This window comes from Pyrgilauda ruficollis, unplaced genomic scaffold (assembly GCF_017590135.1).
Source record: "Pyrgilauda ruficollis isolate IOZ18807 unplaced genomic scaffold, ASM1759013v1 scaffold3, whole genome shotgun sequence".
NCBI lineage: Eukaryota > Metazoa > Chordata > Aves > Passeriformes > Passeridae > Pyrgilauda > Pyrgilauda ruficollis.
Window position 1 is genome coordinate 4,283,723 of NW_024524377.1, and position 20,162 is coordinate 4,303,884.

The window sequence follows — 20,162 nt, forward strand, 5'->3', positions numbered from 1 at the left end:
TTTTGGTGCTGTGTATTTCATCTATTGTCAGTTTTGTCTTTGTCATTAATAAGCAGTTTCAAACCATTTTCAGTCTTTAATATTTATTTCTTTCATATGTTGTACTGAGGATACCAAACAGGCTAGTGTGTCCCAAAGCCACTTCTTAGTTTGCTTCAAAAAAAGCAAACCAGATTCTAAAATCTGTAGGAGAAGATGAGGTCTTTTGAGGGGGAAAAAAAAGTACATGTTACAGCAACACATTTTACTGCTGTAAAGCATTTGTGAGTTTACACTAGAAATAGTATTGAAAAACTGAGAAAGAATGCACCACTTGTATTGATAAGTTAGACTATATTGTGGGAAGCTATTGGGAAATATGTTTTAATTTTATTTCAAAGATTCATTGGTTCTGTCTTTCTCTTGTAATTTGTTTTTTATGGAGTTTTCTTTTCTACTAACTGTTCTAAATTACTTTTTCAGTACGACACAGACTTCTATATTCTTGACAAATATCCTCTTGCTGTGAGGCCTTTTTATACAATGCCAGACCCAGCCAACCCTGTAAGTAAAATTCCTTGTTATTCTCAATTTTTTTTCTTTTTTTTTTTTAGTTTAAATTATTCCATATAGGTATAACTTGACAATACAGATAAAGTGTATGAATATGACCACAGAATCATTGAATGGTTTAGGTTGGAAGGGCCCTGGTTAAAGATCATTTAGTTCCAGCCTTGCTGTAATTGAAATTATGATAACAGGATCAGGTCAGTGTTTCATGACTTGTATGATGTTTTCAGTTACTCTTCACTGGTGAAAACATACCAGAAGGAAATGTGCAAAAACTAGGAGAGCTTTTTGAAGAGATCTCCATGGTCAAACACTGGTACCATCACTGAAAAGTGGCAAAAACATTCTTCCAGGGCAGCAGACACTTTAGGCAAAAATCAGTCTTTTTTACAGCTTCGGATATCAGAAAATTAGGTTATTGAGAGGTAAATATTCGCAAACTATGGAACTGTAGGTAGGAAATAAACTCCTTTTTGTGTTTCCAGAAAACCTCTAACTCATATGACATGTTCATGAGAGGGGAAGAGATCTTGTCTGGAGCTCAGAGAATTCACGACCCCCAGCTGCTGACAGAAAGAGCCAAGCATCATGGCATTGGTAACAAGGCAGTTTAAAAGAGCATAAGTCCTGACTTGATTTGTGTCCTTTAGAGGAAGAATTTGGGCCAGAATTTGTTATATGAGTGTAAAATCAGAGTTCTGTTTCATTCTTACTGTTAATCCATCTAATTCTGTTTAACCATCTAGAGTGAGGTATTAAGAAACTAGTGGGTCTTGCACAAACACCTTGTTGAATAGTTACTAATAAAATTATGTAACAGAATGTTACATAATTACAGTCATAAATTCTAGATAGCTCTGGACAATTTACATGTTCAATGAGTAAAACCTCACTATTAGTCATTTTTTTATATGCTTGTAGTCCTGCAGTCACTTGTCTGTTTGGCTTGGGGTTCATTAAGCTGAGAAACCAATATTTTTCTTTCCTAGATTTGGAGAAAATAAAGGCTTATATTGACTCCTTTCGGTTTGGTGCACCTCCACACGCAGGTGGTGGAATAGGTAAGTATCTGGTTTTTGTTTAGTCTGAGCTTAACTTAAATTGCTCAGTCCCAAGCAGAGTTCAGTATAAAATTCTGAGTAGTGACCTTGTTAGGTCACTATTTGTGGGGCTGTTTATTCTGGAGAATATAAGAAGAGAAGTTCAAATTTAAAGATCATCATAAAATAAACAGGCAGAATACTGATGCCACAGTCTGGTGAGTTTAAAAAGAAAGTGACCACAAGAAAAAGTGATCACTAGCCAGGCACATCACTTTCAAATTTGACCACTGAGGGAAATTTAAGGAAGCAAGAAAAGAGTGTATTATGTGCGGATTTATCAAAGTCATAATCATACCAGCAGCCACTGGTCTCTGTGTATTTGATGAACGTGTTTTGCAGTGAGGAGAAATAAGTGATTGCTTCTTCATCTGTTTGGGAGCATGCAACATTTGCAGGTAATCCAAAATAATTTAGGGCTGTCAGAATGACATCAAGGAAGCTGAAGCTGCATCTTTTCTTCACAGTAGATGGTCCTTGTGGCAAAGTACCAGCCAAACAGGAGATGCCACGAGAATTATCACTGGGTTCATGCTGTTCCAGGTGGAAACCTTAACCTAGGAGCTGTGTGGAAAAACAAGTGTGCATCTGGGTTCCACCCATCATGGCTGGGGTGCTTATAGCCCCAAGGATTAGGAAGTGCCTGCCTTATGGGCTGTGCTCACACTGCTGTGTGAGGCTGGCTCCAGCTGGGAAGGACCTGCAGCTCCTTTGGGGTTTTGAACAAAGACTGTTGGTGCTGATGGGTTGTTTTCATCTGCTGCAGGGCTGGAGAGAGTAACCATGCTGTACCTGGGGCTGCACAACGTCCGTCAGACTTCCATGTTCCCGAGGGATCCCAAACGCCTGACGCCCTGACAGGAGCTGCTCTGAGAGTTGGAATGCTCTGCCCTGCAAATAGGATCTGAGTGCTGGCATAGCCCCTGCTGCTGATGAACGTGTATTGATTGATTTGAGCATTATGATATGAAATTAAAAACAAAATTCTCCTTTATTAAGTGCCACAGTAATTTTTTTTATCCTTAGTTGTTTATTTAAAGGGAAATATTTCAACAGATCAAGACTTTGTATTGGCAACTGCACGTTTTTAATGAAAATGGGATACTTGGAATTAGTATTTTAGTGCCACATTAAATTGTATCATTTTTCTAAACATTTTAATAAATTATGCAATAACCATTTTGCATTTTTCACTTATGTCAGCAAGATTCAATATTCTGAAGTACTGGCTCCAAGACAGAGTGACTGGATGCTTGCAATTTAAAAATCTGGAGAGACCAGCCAGTTGATAATTTACATGAGTGTCAGGTAGGGAAGCAGGTGAGAACGTTCTTAACAAGAAATCTTAGTAAGAAGTTGTTAAAATAGGTTGAAATAAAGCTCTCAAAGTAAATTAGATACAAATCTGGTTTTTTGCTTGATCCTCACAAGATAATGAATCAACAAGGCTTTTTTTAGTTTGTTTTTCTTACTGATATAATAACTGTCTAAAGTTTAAATTTATTTTCTCTCTTCTCCCCATTCTTTTGAAAGTTGTATAAAAGCCATAGACCTGGTCTTTATTTTATGTAACTATTTCAGAATGGCTGTAAGTTTACATTCTCATGGAATGCACAAGGGATATATAATCACAGAAAAGAAATGGATAGTGAGTTTGAGAGTGTTTTCCTTCCTGTGTTTTCCTACCTGACCCAGCCTCTGATAAAACAAACAAAACAAGGATTTCATGCATCTTTTACCAAGGGAAAAAAACCCCGAATTTATGTAAGCCAATCTGTTTCAGGGTGCTTTTTTATTTTTAAATGCTGTGAACAGCCCAACTTTGTACACTTAGAGAAATTGAGTGTTTCTGTAAGTCAGAGTACTTCTGAAATTCTTTCTAGACATACTTTTTCTCAGATTATTCACTTACTTGAACTCCTCAATTTGCAGCAGTGCACAAAGCTACTTCTCATCGTCATCCTCCTCCTCCCAAGCCAGAGAATGTTCCCTGCATTTGAAGAGGCACCAGTGAATCTGAAATCTCCTTTTGTAGACTGCATCTGAGAGCTGGTTTTCAAATTTAAAACATTTTGTAAGTGTTGCTGCCAAAGAGCAAAGAATTAAATTCCTGACTTGGGTACTGCAGTAGTTGCTCTAATATTCGTACATATTTGTAATTCCTGACTTAATTTTTGTTTAACATTTTACATGATCAAGCTTTCAGTAGGAGGTATGGTGTGGATGGTCTGTGTTATTGTTGCTACCTTGATTTTTAAATGTCAGAGAAGTCACATATTGGTTATGCTACAGAAAGGTCAGTGAGGCTGTGTATAAATTGTGTAGAGTTTCACAAAAGGGCAAATCATCTTTGCAGCTGCCATTGAACAAGACTTAATTTTAGTGTCTTATGACAAGAGTTCTCCATTAGAAAACAATCATACTAAAGGTCAGTCAGGTAAAGACTGGAAATGTAGAAATTAAACTTTGTTTAGAAGTCACACAATTCAAGGAATAACACATAGCAGCTTCGCTTATGAGTCTGTTGTAATTAATTTACTGTGGAATCTTCCCCAAATTATTAACTTGAAAATCTCATACTGTAACCAGATGGACTTTGCAAAGATAAGTAGATTATAAACACAGCTTATTGTCACAGACTTACTACTGATGAATCCAAGTTTCAAAACAGTTGTTTATTTAGCTAAGCCAACTGGAATTAATTCCATTTAATTACCTTTGTTCATACAGAACTGCTAATATATTCCACTTTGGATGTGCATTCTTCTAACCAGGAGCAAAATTATAGACTTCAATTTCCTGTATAAAAAAGTATCCCTGTTTCTTGCTCTAGATTTGGCAGCAAGTTTTGTGTATACATGCCTGTAACAACTGTGCTTATACCAATTCTTGTAGGAGTTACTCAAACTCATGCTGTACCTTCATTTATTCACAGTAACTGCACAAGAACAAGAATTCGGATGGAGGCCCTGATTCCTTTGTCTGCTCAATCCATTCATGCAGCCTTTCTTAGCTAACAGAAAATAATTATGATCATAAATCAAAATACAAAATGCATTTGTCCTGAATGTCATCTTAACAGATACTTTAGTGGCAGCTGCACAGTGCTAGAACTTAGTTTGAAACCCTGCAAATAATAAAGGTCTAGAAGACCTTTATGGTGTTTTGATAGGAAGCAAGTCTGTTGTAATAGTTCTGGAAAAGTAAAACCTGTACTATCCTTCATTTCCAGTAACTTGCAGGAAGTTTACCAGTTTACAAGGAGTCCACATTGCTGCTGCCTCTCCACCAGGTAAAATGGGTTTGTTCATTATATATAGATGGTAATTGCAGTAGTGCAGTTTTTTTAAACTAAGGAACTATAAAGCATATTGTTTAGGGTAGCCAGGGAGTCTGCTCAGAGCAAACACAAAGCTTCAGTTTGCTTCTGAAATTTAACTGCCCTGTTTTCCTGTGAAAACCCATCTGTGTTCACTGAGCTGTCTGATTCTGCCCAGTGGGAAAGGGGACTCAGGCTGTTCTTTTGGCAGCCAAGTGCAGGCCTGGCTCCCCACGGCTGCCCACACCTGCTGGGATAACCCTGGTGGGCAGCACCTCACAGCTGCTTGCTCCCTGCCCAGTGGGCCAGGGCAGGAGGAAGGGAAGGAAAAAAGCAGAAAAACTTTGTGCTTTCACGTGGTGCCTGTCAATTCCAGGCATATTGGACAGCACTCCATGTGAAAGTAAGGGGTGGAGGAGAATGCCTTGACAGTATCCATTGTGGAACACCATATGGCTGCCTTGGATTCATACTGGGGTTCCAGAAACTTCCCCAAACAGATTTTAATTATTTACTGTTTCTTCTTTGGGTAATTGTAGATTCTTTTTTTGAGAGAGAGAAATAATCTAGGATGGATTATTTCTTTTAAAACAAACCTCACAACCAACTTGTGTGCATTTTTCTTAGTATTACCTCACAAAAAACGGATTTACTCAGAAGTGTTTTAAAAATTACCAATTTAGTTCTACAGTCTCTTACTTTCTTTACTATTTTGCAGTTAAGTCTCTGTTCACTATATGGCAAGTGCACTGTGATATGAACAAACACTGCTGCAGGAGCCTGCTGCTGCTGGCACTTCTGAAAGGGTTTCAAAACTGAAAAAGAGCCCTTAGCTGCTCTAATTACAGCAAAATTCCCAGTTTAGGCAGAGATTAATGACTTTGCAGGTGGCAGAGCAACTCTAAGCAATTTTTCATAGATGTTGAAGCGGTTCCTGCTGGCAGGTGCTGTGTGCCAGCAGCTGCCATTCGGGAATGGCTGTCAGCCATGGCACCGCTTGGCAAATGTTGCCTTCAGCCATCCTGCAATGGAGCCAATGAGGAATCAAGTGTCCAGACTGTGGCCTGACCCTCACCTGGTGTAGTTTGCACCCTTTCCACCTGGGCTGGTTCTTCAGAAGCTGGAAACGCTCCTTGGCGCGTCTCCTCCGCAAGCAGCTGCCCAAGTGCCTTCTGCTCACATTGTGGGGATTCCCTGGCTTGGGGATTCCTCAGTGGTGCCCTGGTCACACCACATTAATTTTAACTCCAGCTACCATAGCTGATTTCTTCGTGGAGAAAGCAACAAAGCAATGTCGTGTGGAAGCTTCACTGCAGCTGCTGTGCTGAAGCTGCCCACAGCTGACACCTCCATGCCTATTGTTCTGGCATCTCCAGTGTAAGAAGGACATGAAACTGTTGGAGCAAGTCTACAAGAGGGCCGTAAAGTTGATAAAAGGAGTGGAGCTCCTCACCTGAAAAGACAGGCTGGGGATGTTGAGCCTGGAGAGGAGTAGCTTGTGTGGAGAACTCAAAGCAACCTTCCAGTATTTGAAGGGGCTACAGGGAAGACTCTTTGTCAAGAACTGTAGTGACAGGACAAGGGGAATGGAGACACATTGAAAAAGAGGAATTGAAGTGAGATATTAGGAAGAAATTCTTCACCGTGAGCATGGTGAGACAGTAGAACAGGTTGCTCAGGGAGGTTGTGGATTCCCCATCCCTGACAGGGTGCAAGACCAGGTTGGATATAAAGCCCTGAGCTCCACGGTCAAGTGGGAGGTGTTCCTCACATGGCAGGTGGGTTGGGACTAGATGATCTTTAAGGTCCCTTACAACCTCTTAGCATTCTATGCCTCTGTTTCTCAATGGGAAACGTGCTGCTGTGGCACAGCTCTAGGCCGTCCGCAGCACTGAGCAGCTCGCTGCCAAGCCCACGGCGGGCCCCGTTCGTTGTCCCGGCCGCCGCCTCAGAGCCCGCCCTCAGCCCCGCCCGCCCCTCAACTTTGGCGCGAAAACGGCCGCGAGGGGCGGGGCTTTGCGGCACAGCGGCCGCCGATTGGCCGCCGCAGCGGGCGCGCTGCCCACGTGGTACGCGGCGTGGCGCGAACCGCTGTGGGGCCGGTCTGGGGCAGCGGCAGCGATCGGGATGGATCTGGCAGTGGCGGCGGCGGGGGGCGCGGGCGCGGCGCCGCAGCACCAGCAGATCCGCGATGAAGTGGCCGAGAAGTGCCAGAAGTTGTTTTTGGACTTCCTAGAGGAGTGAGTGCCGGGGGCCGGGCCTGGCCGCGGGCGGACAGGGTCGGCAGCGGGTGGCGGGCCGGCAGCGCCTCACGGAGGGGCCGCCATTTGGCGAGATCCTGTCAGGGCCTGGTGCCTCCTGCCCTTGGCGTTCAGCTGGAAAAGTTCTGCTGTGGTCTCAGGCTCTGCCGGGAGGAGCCTGATAAGAGAGAACTTAGGATGTCCTGGAAGTGTCCAAGGCCAGGTTGGATGTGGCTTTGCGCAGCCTTGTCTAGTGGAAGGTGTCCCTGCCGCAGGGGATTGAAACAAGATTCTAAACCAAACCGTTCTATAACAAAGTTTTGTCACAGCTGTGTTGCAAACCCTTTCCAGGGCTTGGGTGTTAGACATTAATACATCTGGCTCGCTGTGTTTTGCCTCCTGAGGGGCCCATCCGCATCAAATAAGGAAACCATTAACATCAGCCAGAGAAAACAAAACGTTTTTTGCTGATGCAGAGTCATTGTTAAACCTTAAATAAAATTTTGTCTGGCACTGGGACAAATTTACTGCTGTATGAAATGTTAATCCCGTGTGTCTGTGCTAGGGTGTGAATAGAGCAGATGTAGCAACAGGGTGGAAAAAGAAATATTGTTGGAATAGGGCTTTGCAAGGGACTGTGGGATGCCTTAATGTGAGTGATCCTTTTCTCTGTCTTTTCTCCTGAACTTGGAAGTATTCAGTTGCTGTCTGTTGTGTGACTGAAACGTTTTCCTGAATCACTTTCAGGTTCCAGAACAGCGATGGGGAGGTCAAGTACCTGCGAGACGCTGAAGAACTGATCCGGCCAGAGCGGAACACGCTGATCGTCAGCTTTGCGGATTTGGAGCAGTTCAATCAGCAGCTCTCTACCACTATTCAGGAGGAATTTTATAGGTAAAATGTAGAGTGGGGTTTTTTCAGGTAAAGCTGAGCCGTGCTGGAGCCTCAGGTGCATAATGTCTTGCTTGTATGTAAAAAAATAACAGACTTATCTTCTTTCTGCATCCTAAAAACACTTATATATATATATAAGATTTTGGTTTTTTATTGGCTAAAAATGTTTCTCAGTGGATGCCTCTCTGGAAACCACGAGTTAACCAGATAATTGCATTTATTGTGGTAAAGAAGTAGGTGGTCGGTATGAGAATACAGAATAAACTCTAAAATTTCATGCTCTGGCAATATTTTATTGAGTTGGTCACTTATTTTGAAGATATACTTCTTAACATAAGGATAAAAGTGTCATAAAATGAGACTTTGAAAAGTTTATTTTTAAACAATAGTACAAGTAACATTATTATGTAGTGATCTCACAGTTAGCATATTTGCAGTGTGTTTTTTGGGTTATACAACATAGGATTAAAAGCCAGAACCTGGAAATCTGTTACAAGCTTTGATGTAATCTAAAGCAGAGAAGGCATTTTGATAGCTTCTCTAAAATTTGAACTTTTTTCCCCATATTTCAGGGTTTATCCATACCTGTGTCGAGCAACAAAGACTTTTGCCAGAGATCACGGAAATGTTCCTGCAAACAAAGATTTTTATGTTGCATTCCAGGACCTGCCTACCAGACACAAGTAAGATGATTAATTCCAGAAACTTGTGCTGTTTTACTACCAGGGAAAAATGTGTCAAAGCATGCTGAAAATATTTTGGTTATGTAGTGAAATGTGCAGTTGGCCAGTACAGTTGTGACAAAGTTTCCTGATCTTGTGCAGGAGATTTTTTGACACAGTTTTTCATTTGTAAATCACACTCAGATACTGAAATTCATTATGTTTCACAAACAAGTGTAACCTCTCTAGTTAAAAAAAAAAATAAAATTGGTGTGTGTTGTTTTTGAAGTACCAGTGATGTAACTTTTGCATTAGTTTGACCTTTAGTATTAGTGTAGAAATTTATGTAAAATCATAAAATGAGCATATATTGCAGTAAGTTTGTTTCTTTTGTTTGTTACAGCAGTTTTTTAGTCAGAGTGACACTACACTGTATCTTAGTATCCTGGGCCTAAAACTGTCAGCTCAATAATTTAATCCTTGTGAATTTCTGTTTTAAACAGAATTCGAGAACTGACTTCAGCAAAAATTGGCTCCCTGCTGCGCATCAGTGGGCAGGTGGTTCGTACCCACCCCGTCCACCCAGAGCTGGTCAGTGGAACCTTCCTGTGCCTCGACTGCCAGACAGTGATCAAAGATGTGGAGCAGCAATTCAAATACACCCAGCCAAACATCTGCAGAAACCCAGTCTGTGCCAACAGAAGGAGATTCCTGCTGGACACAAACAAATCAAGATTTGTTGATTTCCAAAAGGTACAGGGGTGATGTTGGGGAGTGATGACAACCAGTAATGTTCCTGTGGTAGCTGGAAGGTGTTGTTTTTACTTCTGCATGTTGAAGATGGGTAATTTTTGTTCTGTCAATGTCAAGAAAAGACCTCAAGAAAAGGCATTGCAATTTATGCAAAAAGTTTCTTCCTGTCTCTGGAAGACTTACGTTTAAGAATGGGAAATTATTCATTTTGTTGTGTGACATTTATTGTCTAAGTAAGTCACCGAAACCCCAATATTCGAGTCAGAGTTAGTGTCATGTTGCCAGTACATCAGATCTAGCTACTTTATACAAGTATGAGAAGAGGTGCTTATGGGTATCTGCAGTCTTGCTCTTCCAGGTTGATTTACTCTCACAAATCCTCAGCACTTCACATCCCACAACAGTATTTTATGTCAGCCACATTAACTGAAATGTTCAGGTTACCGCTCAGAATTGTCACCGTGGCCCTTGTACATCCTCTAAACTGCTCCAAGACTCCTTAGATGCTGATTGGTGAGGGGATTTTTGTGTGTTGTATTGTGAGAGGGATTGACATGGATAGCAGCAGTCAGATCTGTCAGCAGTGTAGCTTTGGAAGCAGTTTCAGACCTGGTGGCATGCTCAGTGTTGAAGCTTCTCTCCGTGCCAGGTGCGCATCCAGGAGACGCAGGGCGAGCTGCCGCGGGGCAGCATTCCGCGCAGCCTGGAGGTGATCGTGCGCGCAGAGGCCGTGGAATCTGCCCAGGCGGGTGACAAATGTGACTTCACCGGCTCGCTGATTGTCGTGCCTGACGTGTCCCAGCTCTCCACACCAGGTTTGCTGCTGCTCATGATCTCTGTGAGGTGTCCTTCCCGTGCTGGGAGCTGCTGTCCTGACTCCCGTTTCCCTGGCAGGGTTACGTGCAGAAACCGGCTCGCGGGTGACTGGGACAGAGGGCTACGAAACCGAAGGCATCCGAGGGCTGCGTGCCCTCGGGGTCCGGGAGCTCTCCTATAAGCTCGTCTTTCTGGCTTGTTATGTTGCACCAACAAATCCACGGGTGAGTCTGCAGAGAAAGGAGATTTAAAGGTGTTGGTGATTTCTGTTCTGTATGGTTTTCCCTCAAATTAGCGAGCAGGAATGGGTAAAGCTTTAAGTGTGCATGTGTGCCACCTTTCTGTGTTGGTTTGACTGTCTTTATATTCTCATTGAATTTACATAGCAAAGTTATTTTCTTGTCTTTGTTGCTTGTAGCATTTTTCACAGATGTGATTATTTGCCAGTGTTACAGTTTGTTCTAAGCAGCTAACTGGCACATGTATTTCCATTCAGCTTTCATCCATTTCTGCAGCATTTTCTTTTCTTCCAGGAAATCCTTTTGCTGCATTTTGTCACAGGAAAAACAGGGATCCTTTTTGTTCCCTCTGGTTTATCAAGTGACATCTTGGGATGTTACTACAATATGAGTAATACTAACTACATCTGGGTTTTGGCATGGTGTGATACTGTAATCTGTCATTCTGCTAAGTGCATCACCATCACATAGGATAAAAAGAGCATGTTCTGAGAGTAGAAGTTTCTGGCCCCCATTTCAGAGCATCAAAAGACCTTGGAAGTTCCAGTTAATGTAAGAATGCTTACAAAGACAATTTTAGTCAAAGGAAGTCATATTGGTTTTACTCTTTTTTAAATCTCTGTACAAGCAACTCACTTGGGATTTTCTCACTAACTAAAGTTACACCATTGATTTTGCCTGCTAGGAAATTGGGTATTGGTTTTTAAAGATATAAGGCGATGAGGTTACTTAGCCTAAGGGTGGCTTTTCAGAATGTGTTCCTCCCATTTAGATTTCAGAGCAAGTTTTTGTGACCTGTCTGCAGTTTTTGTGAACTGTCTGCTCACATTCATTAGTGATTCTGTTACTACTTTTATTGCTGTTTTATTTCCTGTTTGTTTGTTTTAGTTTGGTGGAAAAGAGCTCCGAGATGAAGAACAGACTGCAGAAAGCATTAAAAACCAAATGTCTGTGAAAGAGTGGGAAAAGGTTTTTGAAATGAGCCAAGATAAGAACCTTTACCATAATCTGTGCACCAGCCTCTTCCCCACTATCCACGGTAAGACTCCATTTGTGGCCTTAGAGAGGGAAGATTTCACTTGTGTAAATATTAATTCATTCCTTTTGCTGTCTCTGTAGTTTTTGGAAAGGTTGAAAGCTCTGTTCCAGCTGCCACAGACTTTCCCCTTCAGCACTGGTTGTGCTAGAAGAGGAAAATCTTACTTTTTGAGTATTTATGGTGTTTAATCATTAAGGCCTGCATCCCAGTCTGAAGAGTTGGGTTTGATGTCAGGTGTTCTGCTACTGAACCCTACAGGTTTTAGTGGATGCTTAGCAAATAGGTGGATTCCAAGCAGAAGTGTCCAAGTGCTCTAAAATTCTAGTGGGATGAAGGTTTTTTAAATAGGAGAATTGTGGTGGTTTTCTGGATGTTTAGTTTAATGTCTTTTCTGGGGCAGGTAATGATGAAGTAAAACGTGGGGTCCTGCTGATGCTCTTTGGAGGAGTTCCCAAAACCACTTCAGAAGGCACTTCATTGCGTGGGGACATCAATGTTTGTGTTGTTGGTGATCCAAGTACAGCCAAGAGTCAGTTTCTAAAGTAAGACCAAGATCTAGCCTTTAAATATTGTCCAATGTGCACTGTGCCTTTTTCTGTGTTAACTGTAGGAAAGGGAGGTAAAATATTTGAAAGTGTTTCCCATACGTTGTGTGGATGTGATTGAAGTATTTGAACAGGGCTAAAGCAAACTCAGCATACAAATTTCCAAACATTTTCAAGGGATGTTGACTACTAAAAATGCAAATTAATTGCACATTTACAAATACCAGAGGTAGGTGCAATACTGGAGGTTTTATTCCTCTTTTCCACAGGCACGTGGATGAGTTCAGTCCCCGTGCTGTGTACACCAGTGGCAAAGCCTCCAGCGCCGCGGGTCTGACGGCGGCTGTGGTGAAAGATGAGGAGTCCCACGAATTTGTCATTGAGGCTGGAGCACTCATGCTGGCAGATAACGTGAGTCTAGGAAGGGGAGAGGTTCCTGCATCCCTAGAATGAGTTTGATTAATGACAGAGAGCCCTAAATTGTCTTAGTGATGATTTTTTTCATAAGTGGTTGAATTATTTTTGTTCTTCTCCTGCAGGGTGTTTGTTGCATTGATGAATTTGACAAGATGGAGGTGCGGGATCAAGTAGCCATTCATGAGGCAATGGAACAGCAGACAATATCCATTACTAAAGCTGGAGTGAAGGTAGCTTGCACTACTCCTCTGTGTAGTCTGTAGCATCACCTGACTGTTTGTTACGTGTGCTGATGTGGCTTCACCTGCCAGATCTTCATGTTACCTCTGCGACTGCCTCACTGTGGAAGGGCAGAGATCACTTGTTGCAAAGTTTTTGTGGGCACATTCCCAAAGAAGGTCAGAAATGGTACTGAGAGTTAAACAGTAGTGAACAAGAAACAGAAAATGGGAAAAGCCTAACCTTGAAGTAACCCCAAGAAAGGTTACAGAATGGTGTGTGTTTGTAGAAAAACAGGATCTTGTGAAAAGCAGTTTTAAGGGCTTGTTCCATATTATTGTCAAGAGTGTGGCAATGTTTCAGTATTGATCATCAAACTGTGTCTCGCGGCAGAGACCTGGTTAGAAAGGGCTTGTTGGTGGAGTTTGGGTGCTTTTGAGGAGTGATTGTTGTAATACCTGCATTGAACTCCACCTAAAAGGTGAATTTGAGTCGCAATGAGTTGGTTTAGGAAGTGGTCACAGATACAGATGTTTTTTATTTATTTTTTCCCTCTGTCAGGCTACTCTGAATGCCAGGACCTCCATTTTGGCTGCAGCAAACCCAGTTGGTGGCCGCTATGACAGATCCAAGTCACTGAAACAAAATATCAACCTGTCAGCTCCCATCATGTCTCGCTTTGATCTCTTCTTCATCCTTGTGGATGAGTGTAATGAGGTAATTTTAAGGAATTATAGAATAGTTTGTGTCAGAAGAGATCCCTGGAGGTCTCTGATCTAACCTTGCATTCAAGCAGATCATTGAGAACACTTTGCCAAGACTTGACCTGGTGAATTTTGAGTATCTCCAAGGATGGAGATTCTGCAACGTCTCCAGGCCCCTGCAATATGTGACAACTCTCATGTGTTCAAAAATAATAACTTTTATATCTAATCAGAATTTCTCATGGTTCAGTTCATGTGGGTTGCCTCTAATCCAAGGACTGTTTGGCTTCATCATGTCTATGCTGGCCAGTAAAGCAGTTGCTTTCCTTTCAAGCTGAACAGACCTTGCTCTTCTAGCTTCTCACGCATCATGTTCTCCTGCCCTCTGACCGTCTTGTTGGCCCTCTGCAATTTTGACTGAAGCAAATCTCATGAGAGGGTCTTGCTCCTGCTTTTCTGCTTTGTCTGTGCAGCTAAAAGCTGGCAGTACAAATGTGAACATACTCTGCTGAATACAAGGATACTGCCTTTTCATCCTGTAGTGGTTTGACCTGCAAACTTAACACCATTAGTCATTTTTACAAATGGCTGGTCACTAAAGCTGAGACTGCTGCCACCTGTCTGTGTAGCATTTGCCTTGGGAATGCATGAGATCCAGAGATTAATGTTGGTTCAGCCACTGTTCTGCTCAGTGATTATCTAATTGAGAAGGGACTGGTGAGAGAGACAGAGCAGGCTGAAAAGGAAGTTCCCACACTGCAAAGTGCTACTTTCTGCCTGTTCTCTGGCTAACTTGTAACCCAGGAGAGTTCCAAGGTTATAAATCCTAAAACTGCCTTTTATCCCTCCTCTGCTGTGTTTCTTTGTATTGAAAACCCCCAGAGCATTCTCCTGGACCTCGTGGCAGAGAGTTTGGCTACTGGAAAGTGTAGCTGTGCCATGAGGATTACAAGTAAACAGGGGGAATGGGAAGGAAGAATAGAAGTGTTGTTTTGCTCTTTGGCTGGTGCTGTGCAAGTGATGCTGACACAGCCCCCATATTGCAGGTGGTAGATTACGCCATTGCCCGGCGCATTGTGGATCTGCATTCCAGAGTGGAGGAGTCTGTTGACCGTGTCTACTCCTTGGATGATATCCGAAGGTATCTGCTGTTTGCAAGACAGTTTAAACCAAAGGTAATTTTACTTTTTAAGTGAACTGTGGAACAGTTGTTTTGTCTGAGGAGGTCCGAAGGAACAGTCGCTCTGCAGTAGGCTTTTCTCCAGCAAACACCAAGACACTTGGGGTAGTGTTTTGTCAAGGAAAGAGCCATAAACTCAGGTTATTACCTAGAAACAGAGTGTATTTTGGAACCTGGTGCTCCTAAACTCCAGAAACCCAGTCAGCCCAGCTGAGACTGTTACAGTCCATGACAGTTCTTAGCCTTTGTCTAGAACAATTGAGGGATCACTTCATGGCCTTCTCATACCTCACAGGCATGGGTTATTCAGCATGGCTGCTGCAGAGGTTCTTGTATTTTATTGATTACTGCTCAATCAGTTTGTGTGTCTTTATTTTAAAAGGGTATTGTGCCTCTATGCTTCTTGGTAAAATACAGAACATGGGAAAGTGGTCTAACTGCAGATTTTTTTGGGGTCTATCCAAGTAGCAGCTTGGAAGGGCTGTGTGTTGGATTTTCCATAAGTCTATAAACAGAACAGTCTAGTAGGGACAGACATGAATTATGTCTGGAAACAAGTCAGTGGAAGAGAAAAATGGAAATTATAAAACAATCTACTGTAAAATAACTAATGCAGCTATGTACTTACTGTAATGTCATTGTCATTGAAAAGTGTAATCATTATTACAACATAATTTCAACATAATGTGATTGCCATTATACTTCCATAGAGTTTGTGTATAACATAGAATATTTCAGATAAAAGCAGCAGCCAGTATAGCAAAGGCTGTACACTGCCAATCTAATGCAAGAAGAAAAAGCTTTAATACTCTGACCACTGGAACTCTGATGCCACACAGATATCCAAGGAGTCCGAGGACTTCATAGTGGAGCAGTACAAGCGGCTGCGGCAGCGCGATGGCTCTGGGGTGACCAAGTCATCCTGGAGGATCACAGTGAGGCAGCTGGAGAGCATGATCCGCCTGTCTGAGGCCATGGCCCGCATGCACTGCTGTGATGAGGTATCAGGGGTGGAATGGAGGTTTGGGTAAATGTTCATGGAAATGTGTGGGAGTTGTGCATTTGCTGTTTGACTCTGACATTGAACATAGTCCAGTGGGTGAAGAGAGCTTGAGTCGTGGTCATACTCAGTCTGAGTCTGTATGCCAGAAACACTGCTTTTAAGGGATGACTTGTAAAACTGATGTCAGCTGGTCCAGAGAGCTTGCATGATTTTGTATCACAGCTGTGTCAGCACGCAGCCTTGATGTCAGCTGGTCCAAACAGAGAGCTTGCATGATTTTGTATCACAGCTGTGTCAGCACGCAGCCTCCTACCTGTCAAATCATGACAGTCACCAACTACTGTCAGCCAGGGCTGTTGGCAGTTTCTTTCCTGATCTTTTCACAGTTTGTAATATCTTGGCTCTCTTCCATTTGCAATCTAAAAGGCCAAAGTTCATCCAAGTACCTGGACCTCCCCAAGAGTATGTGTGATCTGAGCTCCTGCTCCCATCAGCCACTGCTGAAAAGCACATTGTGTTCTGGCTGTTAACTGTAGTGTGATTACTGTCCCTCTAGTCCTTGCTTTCAAACCCAGCAGGCCTTTTGAAATGTTGATTAGAGGCTATGTGACGCATGCAGGGATGGAACCTTGCTCACTGGTTGTATAAGGACACCCTTTGGGTTCCTTTAAATTAAATTGGGCTTATAAAGAAACAGATAGCTTTTAGGTTATGGCTCAGCTACAGATGATTTTTCCAGTTTTTGCTTTTGAGTTCTGGAGGAAAGTATCATTAATTACATCTCTCTCTCTTTCATATTGTCTCTGTTCAGACCCATTTCTTTCATGTTTCTTTCTCTACTGATTTCTCCCAAATGTTCTTGGCTTAGTAAAAATTTTATCAACTCCACATGATTACTAAATCCTGAAAGATTAATGAGGCTGCTTTTCCCTCCATAACTTTACATGACCTTGGAGTACCTCTAGTGGGATATAATTTAACTTGCAGAGTATTTACTGCTTAGGATTAATCAGCTGAGATGTGTAGAAGATCTCTTTGTCAGAGTCAGAGATCAGTTTCTGGAGCTGTTTGAAAACTAGAAGCGCCCCTGTGCCTGTTTAATATATGTTTCTTCAAATCTTCCTCAGGTTCACCCAAAACATGTGAAGGAAGCTTTCAGGCTTTTAAATAAGTCCATCATTAGAGTTGAGACTCCTGATGTCAATTTAGACCAAGATGATGGACAGCAAATGGAGGATCAAGAAGACCAAGATGGAGTCAATGGTAAATTACTTACAGAAATTTTTTTTCAAAGGGAAAAGTCCTTCCACTCTTTACAGCTTACCTTGACTGAGCATGTGCTTCTCTTCAGTTTCTCGCCTGTTTCTCATCTAATGAGCTCTAGAAATCTGGGCTCCTGTTCTTAACTCTCTTGCTTCTTCAGCCTCCTTCAGCACCTCACCTGGATGGTCAGCACAAGGCTTTTCAGCACAAGTGGCTCAGAGTATTAAATAACTAAAAGATGTTGAAGCTTTAAACGTGGGTATGTGTCCACACAGGTGAGGCAGAAGCTCCAGCTGGGGTCAATGGTCTTGTGAATGGGATCAATGGCCATTCTGAGGATGTGAGCAAGGATGCTGCACCCAAGGCTTCTCTCAGGCTGGGCTTCTCTGAGTACCGACGCATTTCCAATCTCCTGGTGCTGCACCTCAGGAAAGCAGAGGAAGGTAAGAATTTCTTTACTGCAAAGAAGGCAGACCCTGAATTCAGTGAATTAGTGTATATCTTGCTGTTGTACATGGGATTTTCACTCCTGTTGAGACAACAAACTTGTCAGGTCAGGTGTAGACCTATGGTCATATGACATAGTAGTAGTACATCTGGTGATGGAAATGGGACTTCCTGGAATTTCTAGCTCTGTTACCTTAGTCATTTATCAAAACCCATTAAGCTGAGCAGCATGCCCTCAGAGTAGAACCAGAAGAGGATTTGTAGCACACAGTGGTGTAACCCAGCTAGAAGAATCTGCAGCAGTGATAACTGGAGCAGGAGCTTTAATGCATTCCAGCAACCACAGCCTGTCTTAAGCAAATGGCTGGATTAGTTCTTCAGAAGCTAAAATATTTCAGTTGCAATGAGACTACTCCTGCAGTGAAATGCAGCAGTTGTCTCATAGCAGTTACTAAAGCTACAAAGCTTTTGGAAGGGTGTGGAGATGACAGTGTCTGTTCAAATGCTGAGTACATGTAGAAGAGTGACTCCTCTGGCTTTGTGGGACTGATTTTTCTTTAGCCCTTACTTAGAGTAAAGGTGCGATTGGTTTTTCTTGAAGCTGAAGAGATTTGGAAGCCACTTGAAAGCACAGAACTGAAAGCTTCCATTCTCAATCTAATTATCTCCAATTAAACCATGACACAGCACTCTCCTGTGCAAAATATGGTGCTTTAAGAAAGAACCCTTAAGTCTGACCTTTCCTAAACATCTTTAAAAGCATGTTTCTCTCTTCACCATTGTGGATGTTAATGTAAATCCTTTTCTCCTATGGTTTGAGTGGTAGTTTACTGCTGCTGTGTTTATGCAAATTATTTTATCTGCAGAAGAGGATGATGCAGCACTGAAGAGGAGTGAACTTATTAATTGGTATCTAAAGGAAATTGAATCTGAAATCGATTCTGAAGAAGAACTAATAAATAAAAAGAAGATCATAGAGAGAGTCATTCACCGACTTACACATTATGTATGTATGGAGATGTGTGGATAGTGAAAAAGGGTTTTTTGACTTGTATACGGTATAACGTATATTAAAATGTTTCATTTTTAATAGAATACATTCCTGTTTGGAGAAATCTGTTTTGTTCTTCCACTGATTGATACAGTATAAATACCTTCTTTATTTAACACCGATTACAGCACAACCCGCTGAAATAAATTAGAGATGTGTATAAGTAAAAGTTTCAAGTGCTATACTCAGTCACTATAGAAGTGTGATATTTTTCTGTATTTCTATAGTATTGTTAGACATTAGGATACAAAAATACAATTAACTCTTGTATTCAATGGATAACCTTAGGTCAGAGGGGTATGAGGGTATTTTGGAGAAAAAAAGTATGACAAAATAAACTACTTTTCACTTTTAAGGCACAAAACCATTACATTGGAAAGCACTAGGCTGGAAAGTTCCCAGAAAGGATACAACATAGAAGTGATTGCCCCTGAATGATGTTTTTAAGAATCTCTTAGAGGGAGTTCACAATTAAAAGGGTTAAGTAATTAAAAAGAGGTCCTACCAATATAAAAATGCTTTTCAAAGAGTACAAACAAACCTCTCTGCCCTTGTTTTAACACAGCTCTTTGTGTGTTGCAGGACCACATTCTGATTGAACTGTCCCAGTCAGGACTGAAAGGATCCAGAGAAGAGGAGACTTTTGATGATGATCCATACCTGGTTGTCAATCCAAACTATCTGCTGGAGGACTGAGGGCTGAGAATGGCATTGTAGAGCTGACTGGTTACAAGTTGGAAAATGCTTTCTTTTCTTGCAGGGGTTGCTATGTGGCTAATTCCTTAAATTCCTATGACTGTGCCAGAGTGTGGTCAGTAATATGTGATTTCTCATTTACACAGAGCATACCTTGAAAGCTTTTAAAGACATGACACACATGTATTAGTTCCACTGTTAGCTCTGAATTTCAGTGCCATCATCTGGATGCAGAGGAGAATCATCCAATAGCTTTTTTCATCATCAAGCTATGTAGATGTTTCTGTTTTAAATAAGATTAATTTTACATTGTTATTCTTTTGCAGACATTTTATGCTATAGGTTTTTACTGGCTTTCTTATTAACATAAATAAAAACTCATTAAATGTTTGAGGGTGGGTTTCTTGTTACTCACATGTGAGATTGCTGTTTTCTATGCCTGTCATTTGAGGCTGAAAAAAATAGTGATCTAAATGTTTAATGTCTTAAGGAAGACCAAATTTCCTGGATGACTGATGCTCTTTTTTAAGAAATTTTTTTATCTTCCTGTAATAGACAATGAGAAATTGATTGCTTCTCTTTCTTTTTAGATGGACTAAAGATGTGCAGGCTCCTGTTGCATATATCAAGTAGAAAATAGCAAATAGCCAAGCCCAAAGCAAGGCTTTAAGTCAGCAGGGCAGAATCCCCTACCTTGATGAATGTCTTGACTTGTAAGTGAATTAAAAACTGCCACCATTTGTGAGGGATTTTTAAGACTATATTTGTAAACCTGTTTGAAGATCTTTCTATAAGAAAACTTTGCTTGAATTTCTGCTCTCAATTTTTTAACTGTAAACTAGAGGGTTATTAAATTATCTATTAAGAATTTAAAATACCTGAATATTTGTCTTGTTTCCTGGATCAGCACTACCCCATCACAGGGCACTAACTCCAACTGCAGTAACTTCTCCACTCATTTATTTCATAAGCCACATTTTGGCAAACTCTACATTTCATTAAAAATAGCCACCCACCTGCAATAAT

General features: G+C 41.6%; 2 protein-coding genes across 2 annotated transcripts in view; both read left to right on the plus strand.

The window, feature by feature from the left end:
* The window catches only part of DARS1 (aspartyl-tRNA synthetase 1), a 37,073-nt gene extending 34,028 nt beyond the window's left edge, over nt 1-3,045 (plus strand). Inside the window, exons 13-16 of the mRNA XM_041473021.1 lie at nt 463-543; nt 1,035-1,146; nt 1,539-1,610; nt 2,416-3,045. Of these exons, the coding sequence (XP_041328955.1) occupies nt 463-543; nt 1,035-1,146; nt 1,539-1,610; nt 2,416-2,507 (357 nt within the window). The 3' untranslated portion in view covers nt 2,508-3,045. The remainder of the gene's footprint in view (nt 1-462; nt 544-1,034; nt 1,147-1,538; nt 1,611-2,415) is intronic.
* A 4,036-nt stretch (nt 3,046-7,081) lies between these two features.
* Nucleotides 7,082-19,972, plus strand: MCM6 (minichromosome maintenance complex component 6). The gene is made up of 17 exons (XM_041473020.1): nt 7,082-7,208; nt 7,956-8,102; nt 8,675-8,785; nt 9,268-9,517; nt 10,167-10,332; nt 10,412-10,557; nt 11,461-11,611; nt 12,012-12,153; nt 12,426-12,567; nt 12,696-12,803; nt 13,354-13,509; nt 14,543-14,671; nt 15,516-15,677; nt 16,807-16,942; nt 17,218-17,385; nt 18,256-18,395; nt 19,023-19,972. The coding sequence occupies exons 1-17, from the start codon at nt 7,096-7,098 to the stop codon at nt 19,134-19,136; spliced, it is 2,481 nt and encodes an 826-aa protein (XP_041328954.1). The 5' UTR covers nt 7,082-7,095; the 3' UTR covers nt 19,137-19,972.
* Nucleotides 19,973-20,162: the final 190 nt, after the last annotated feature.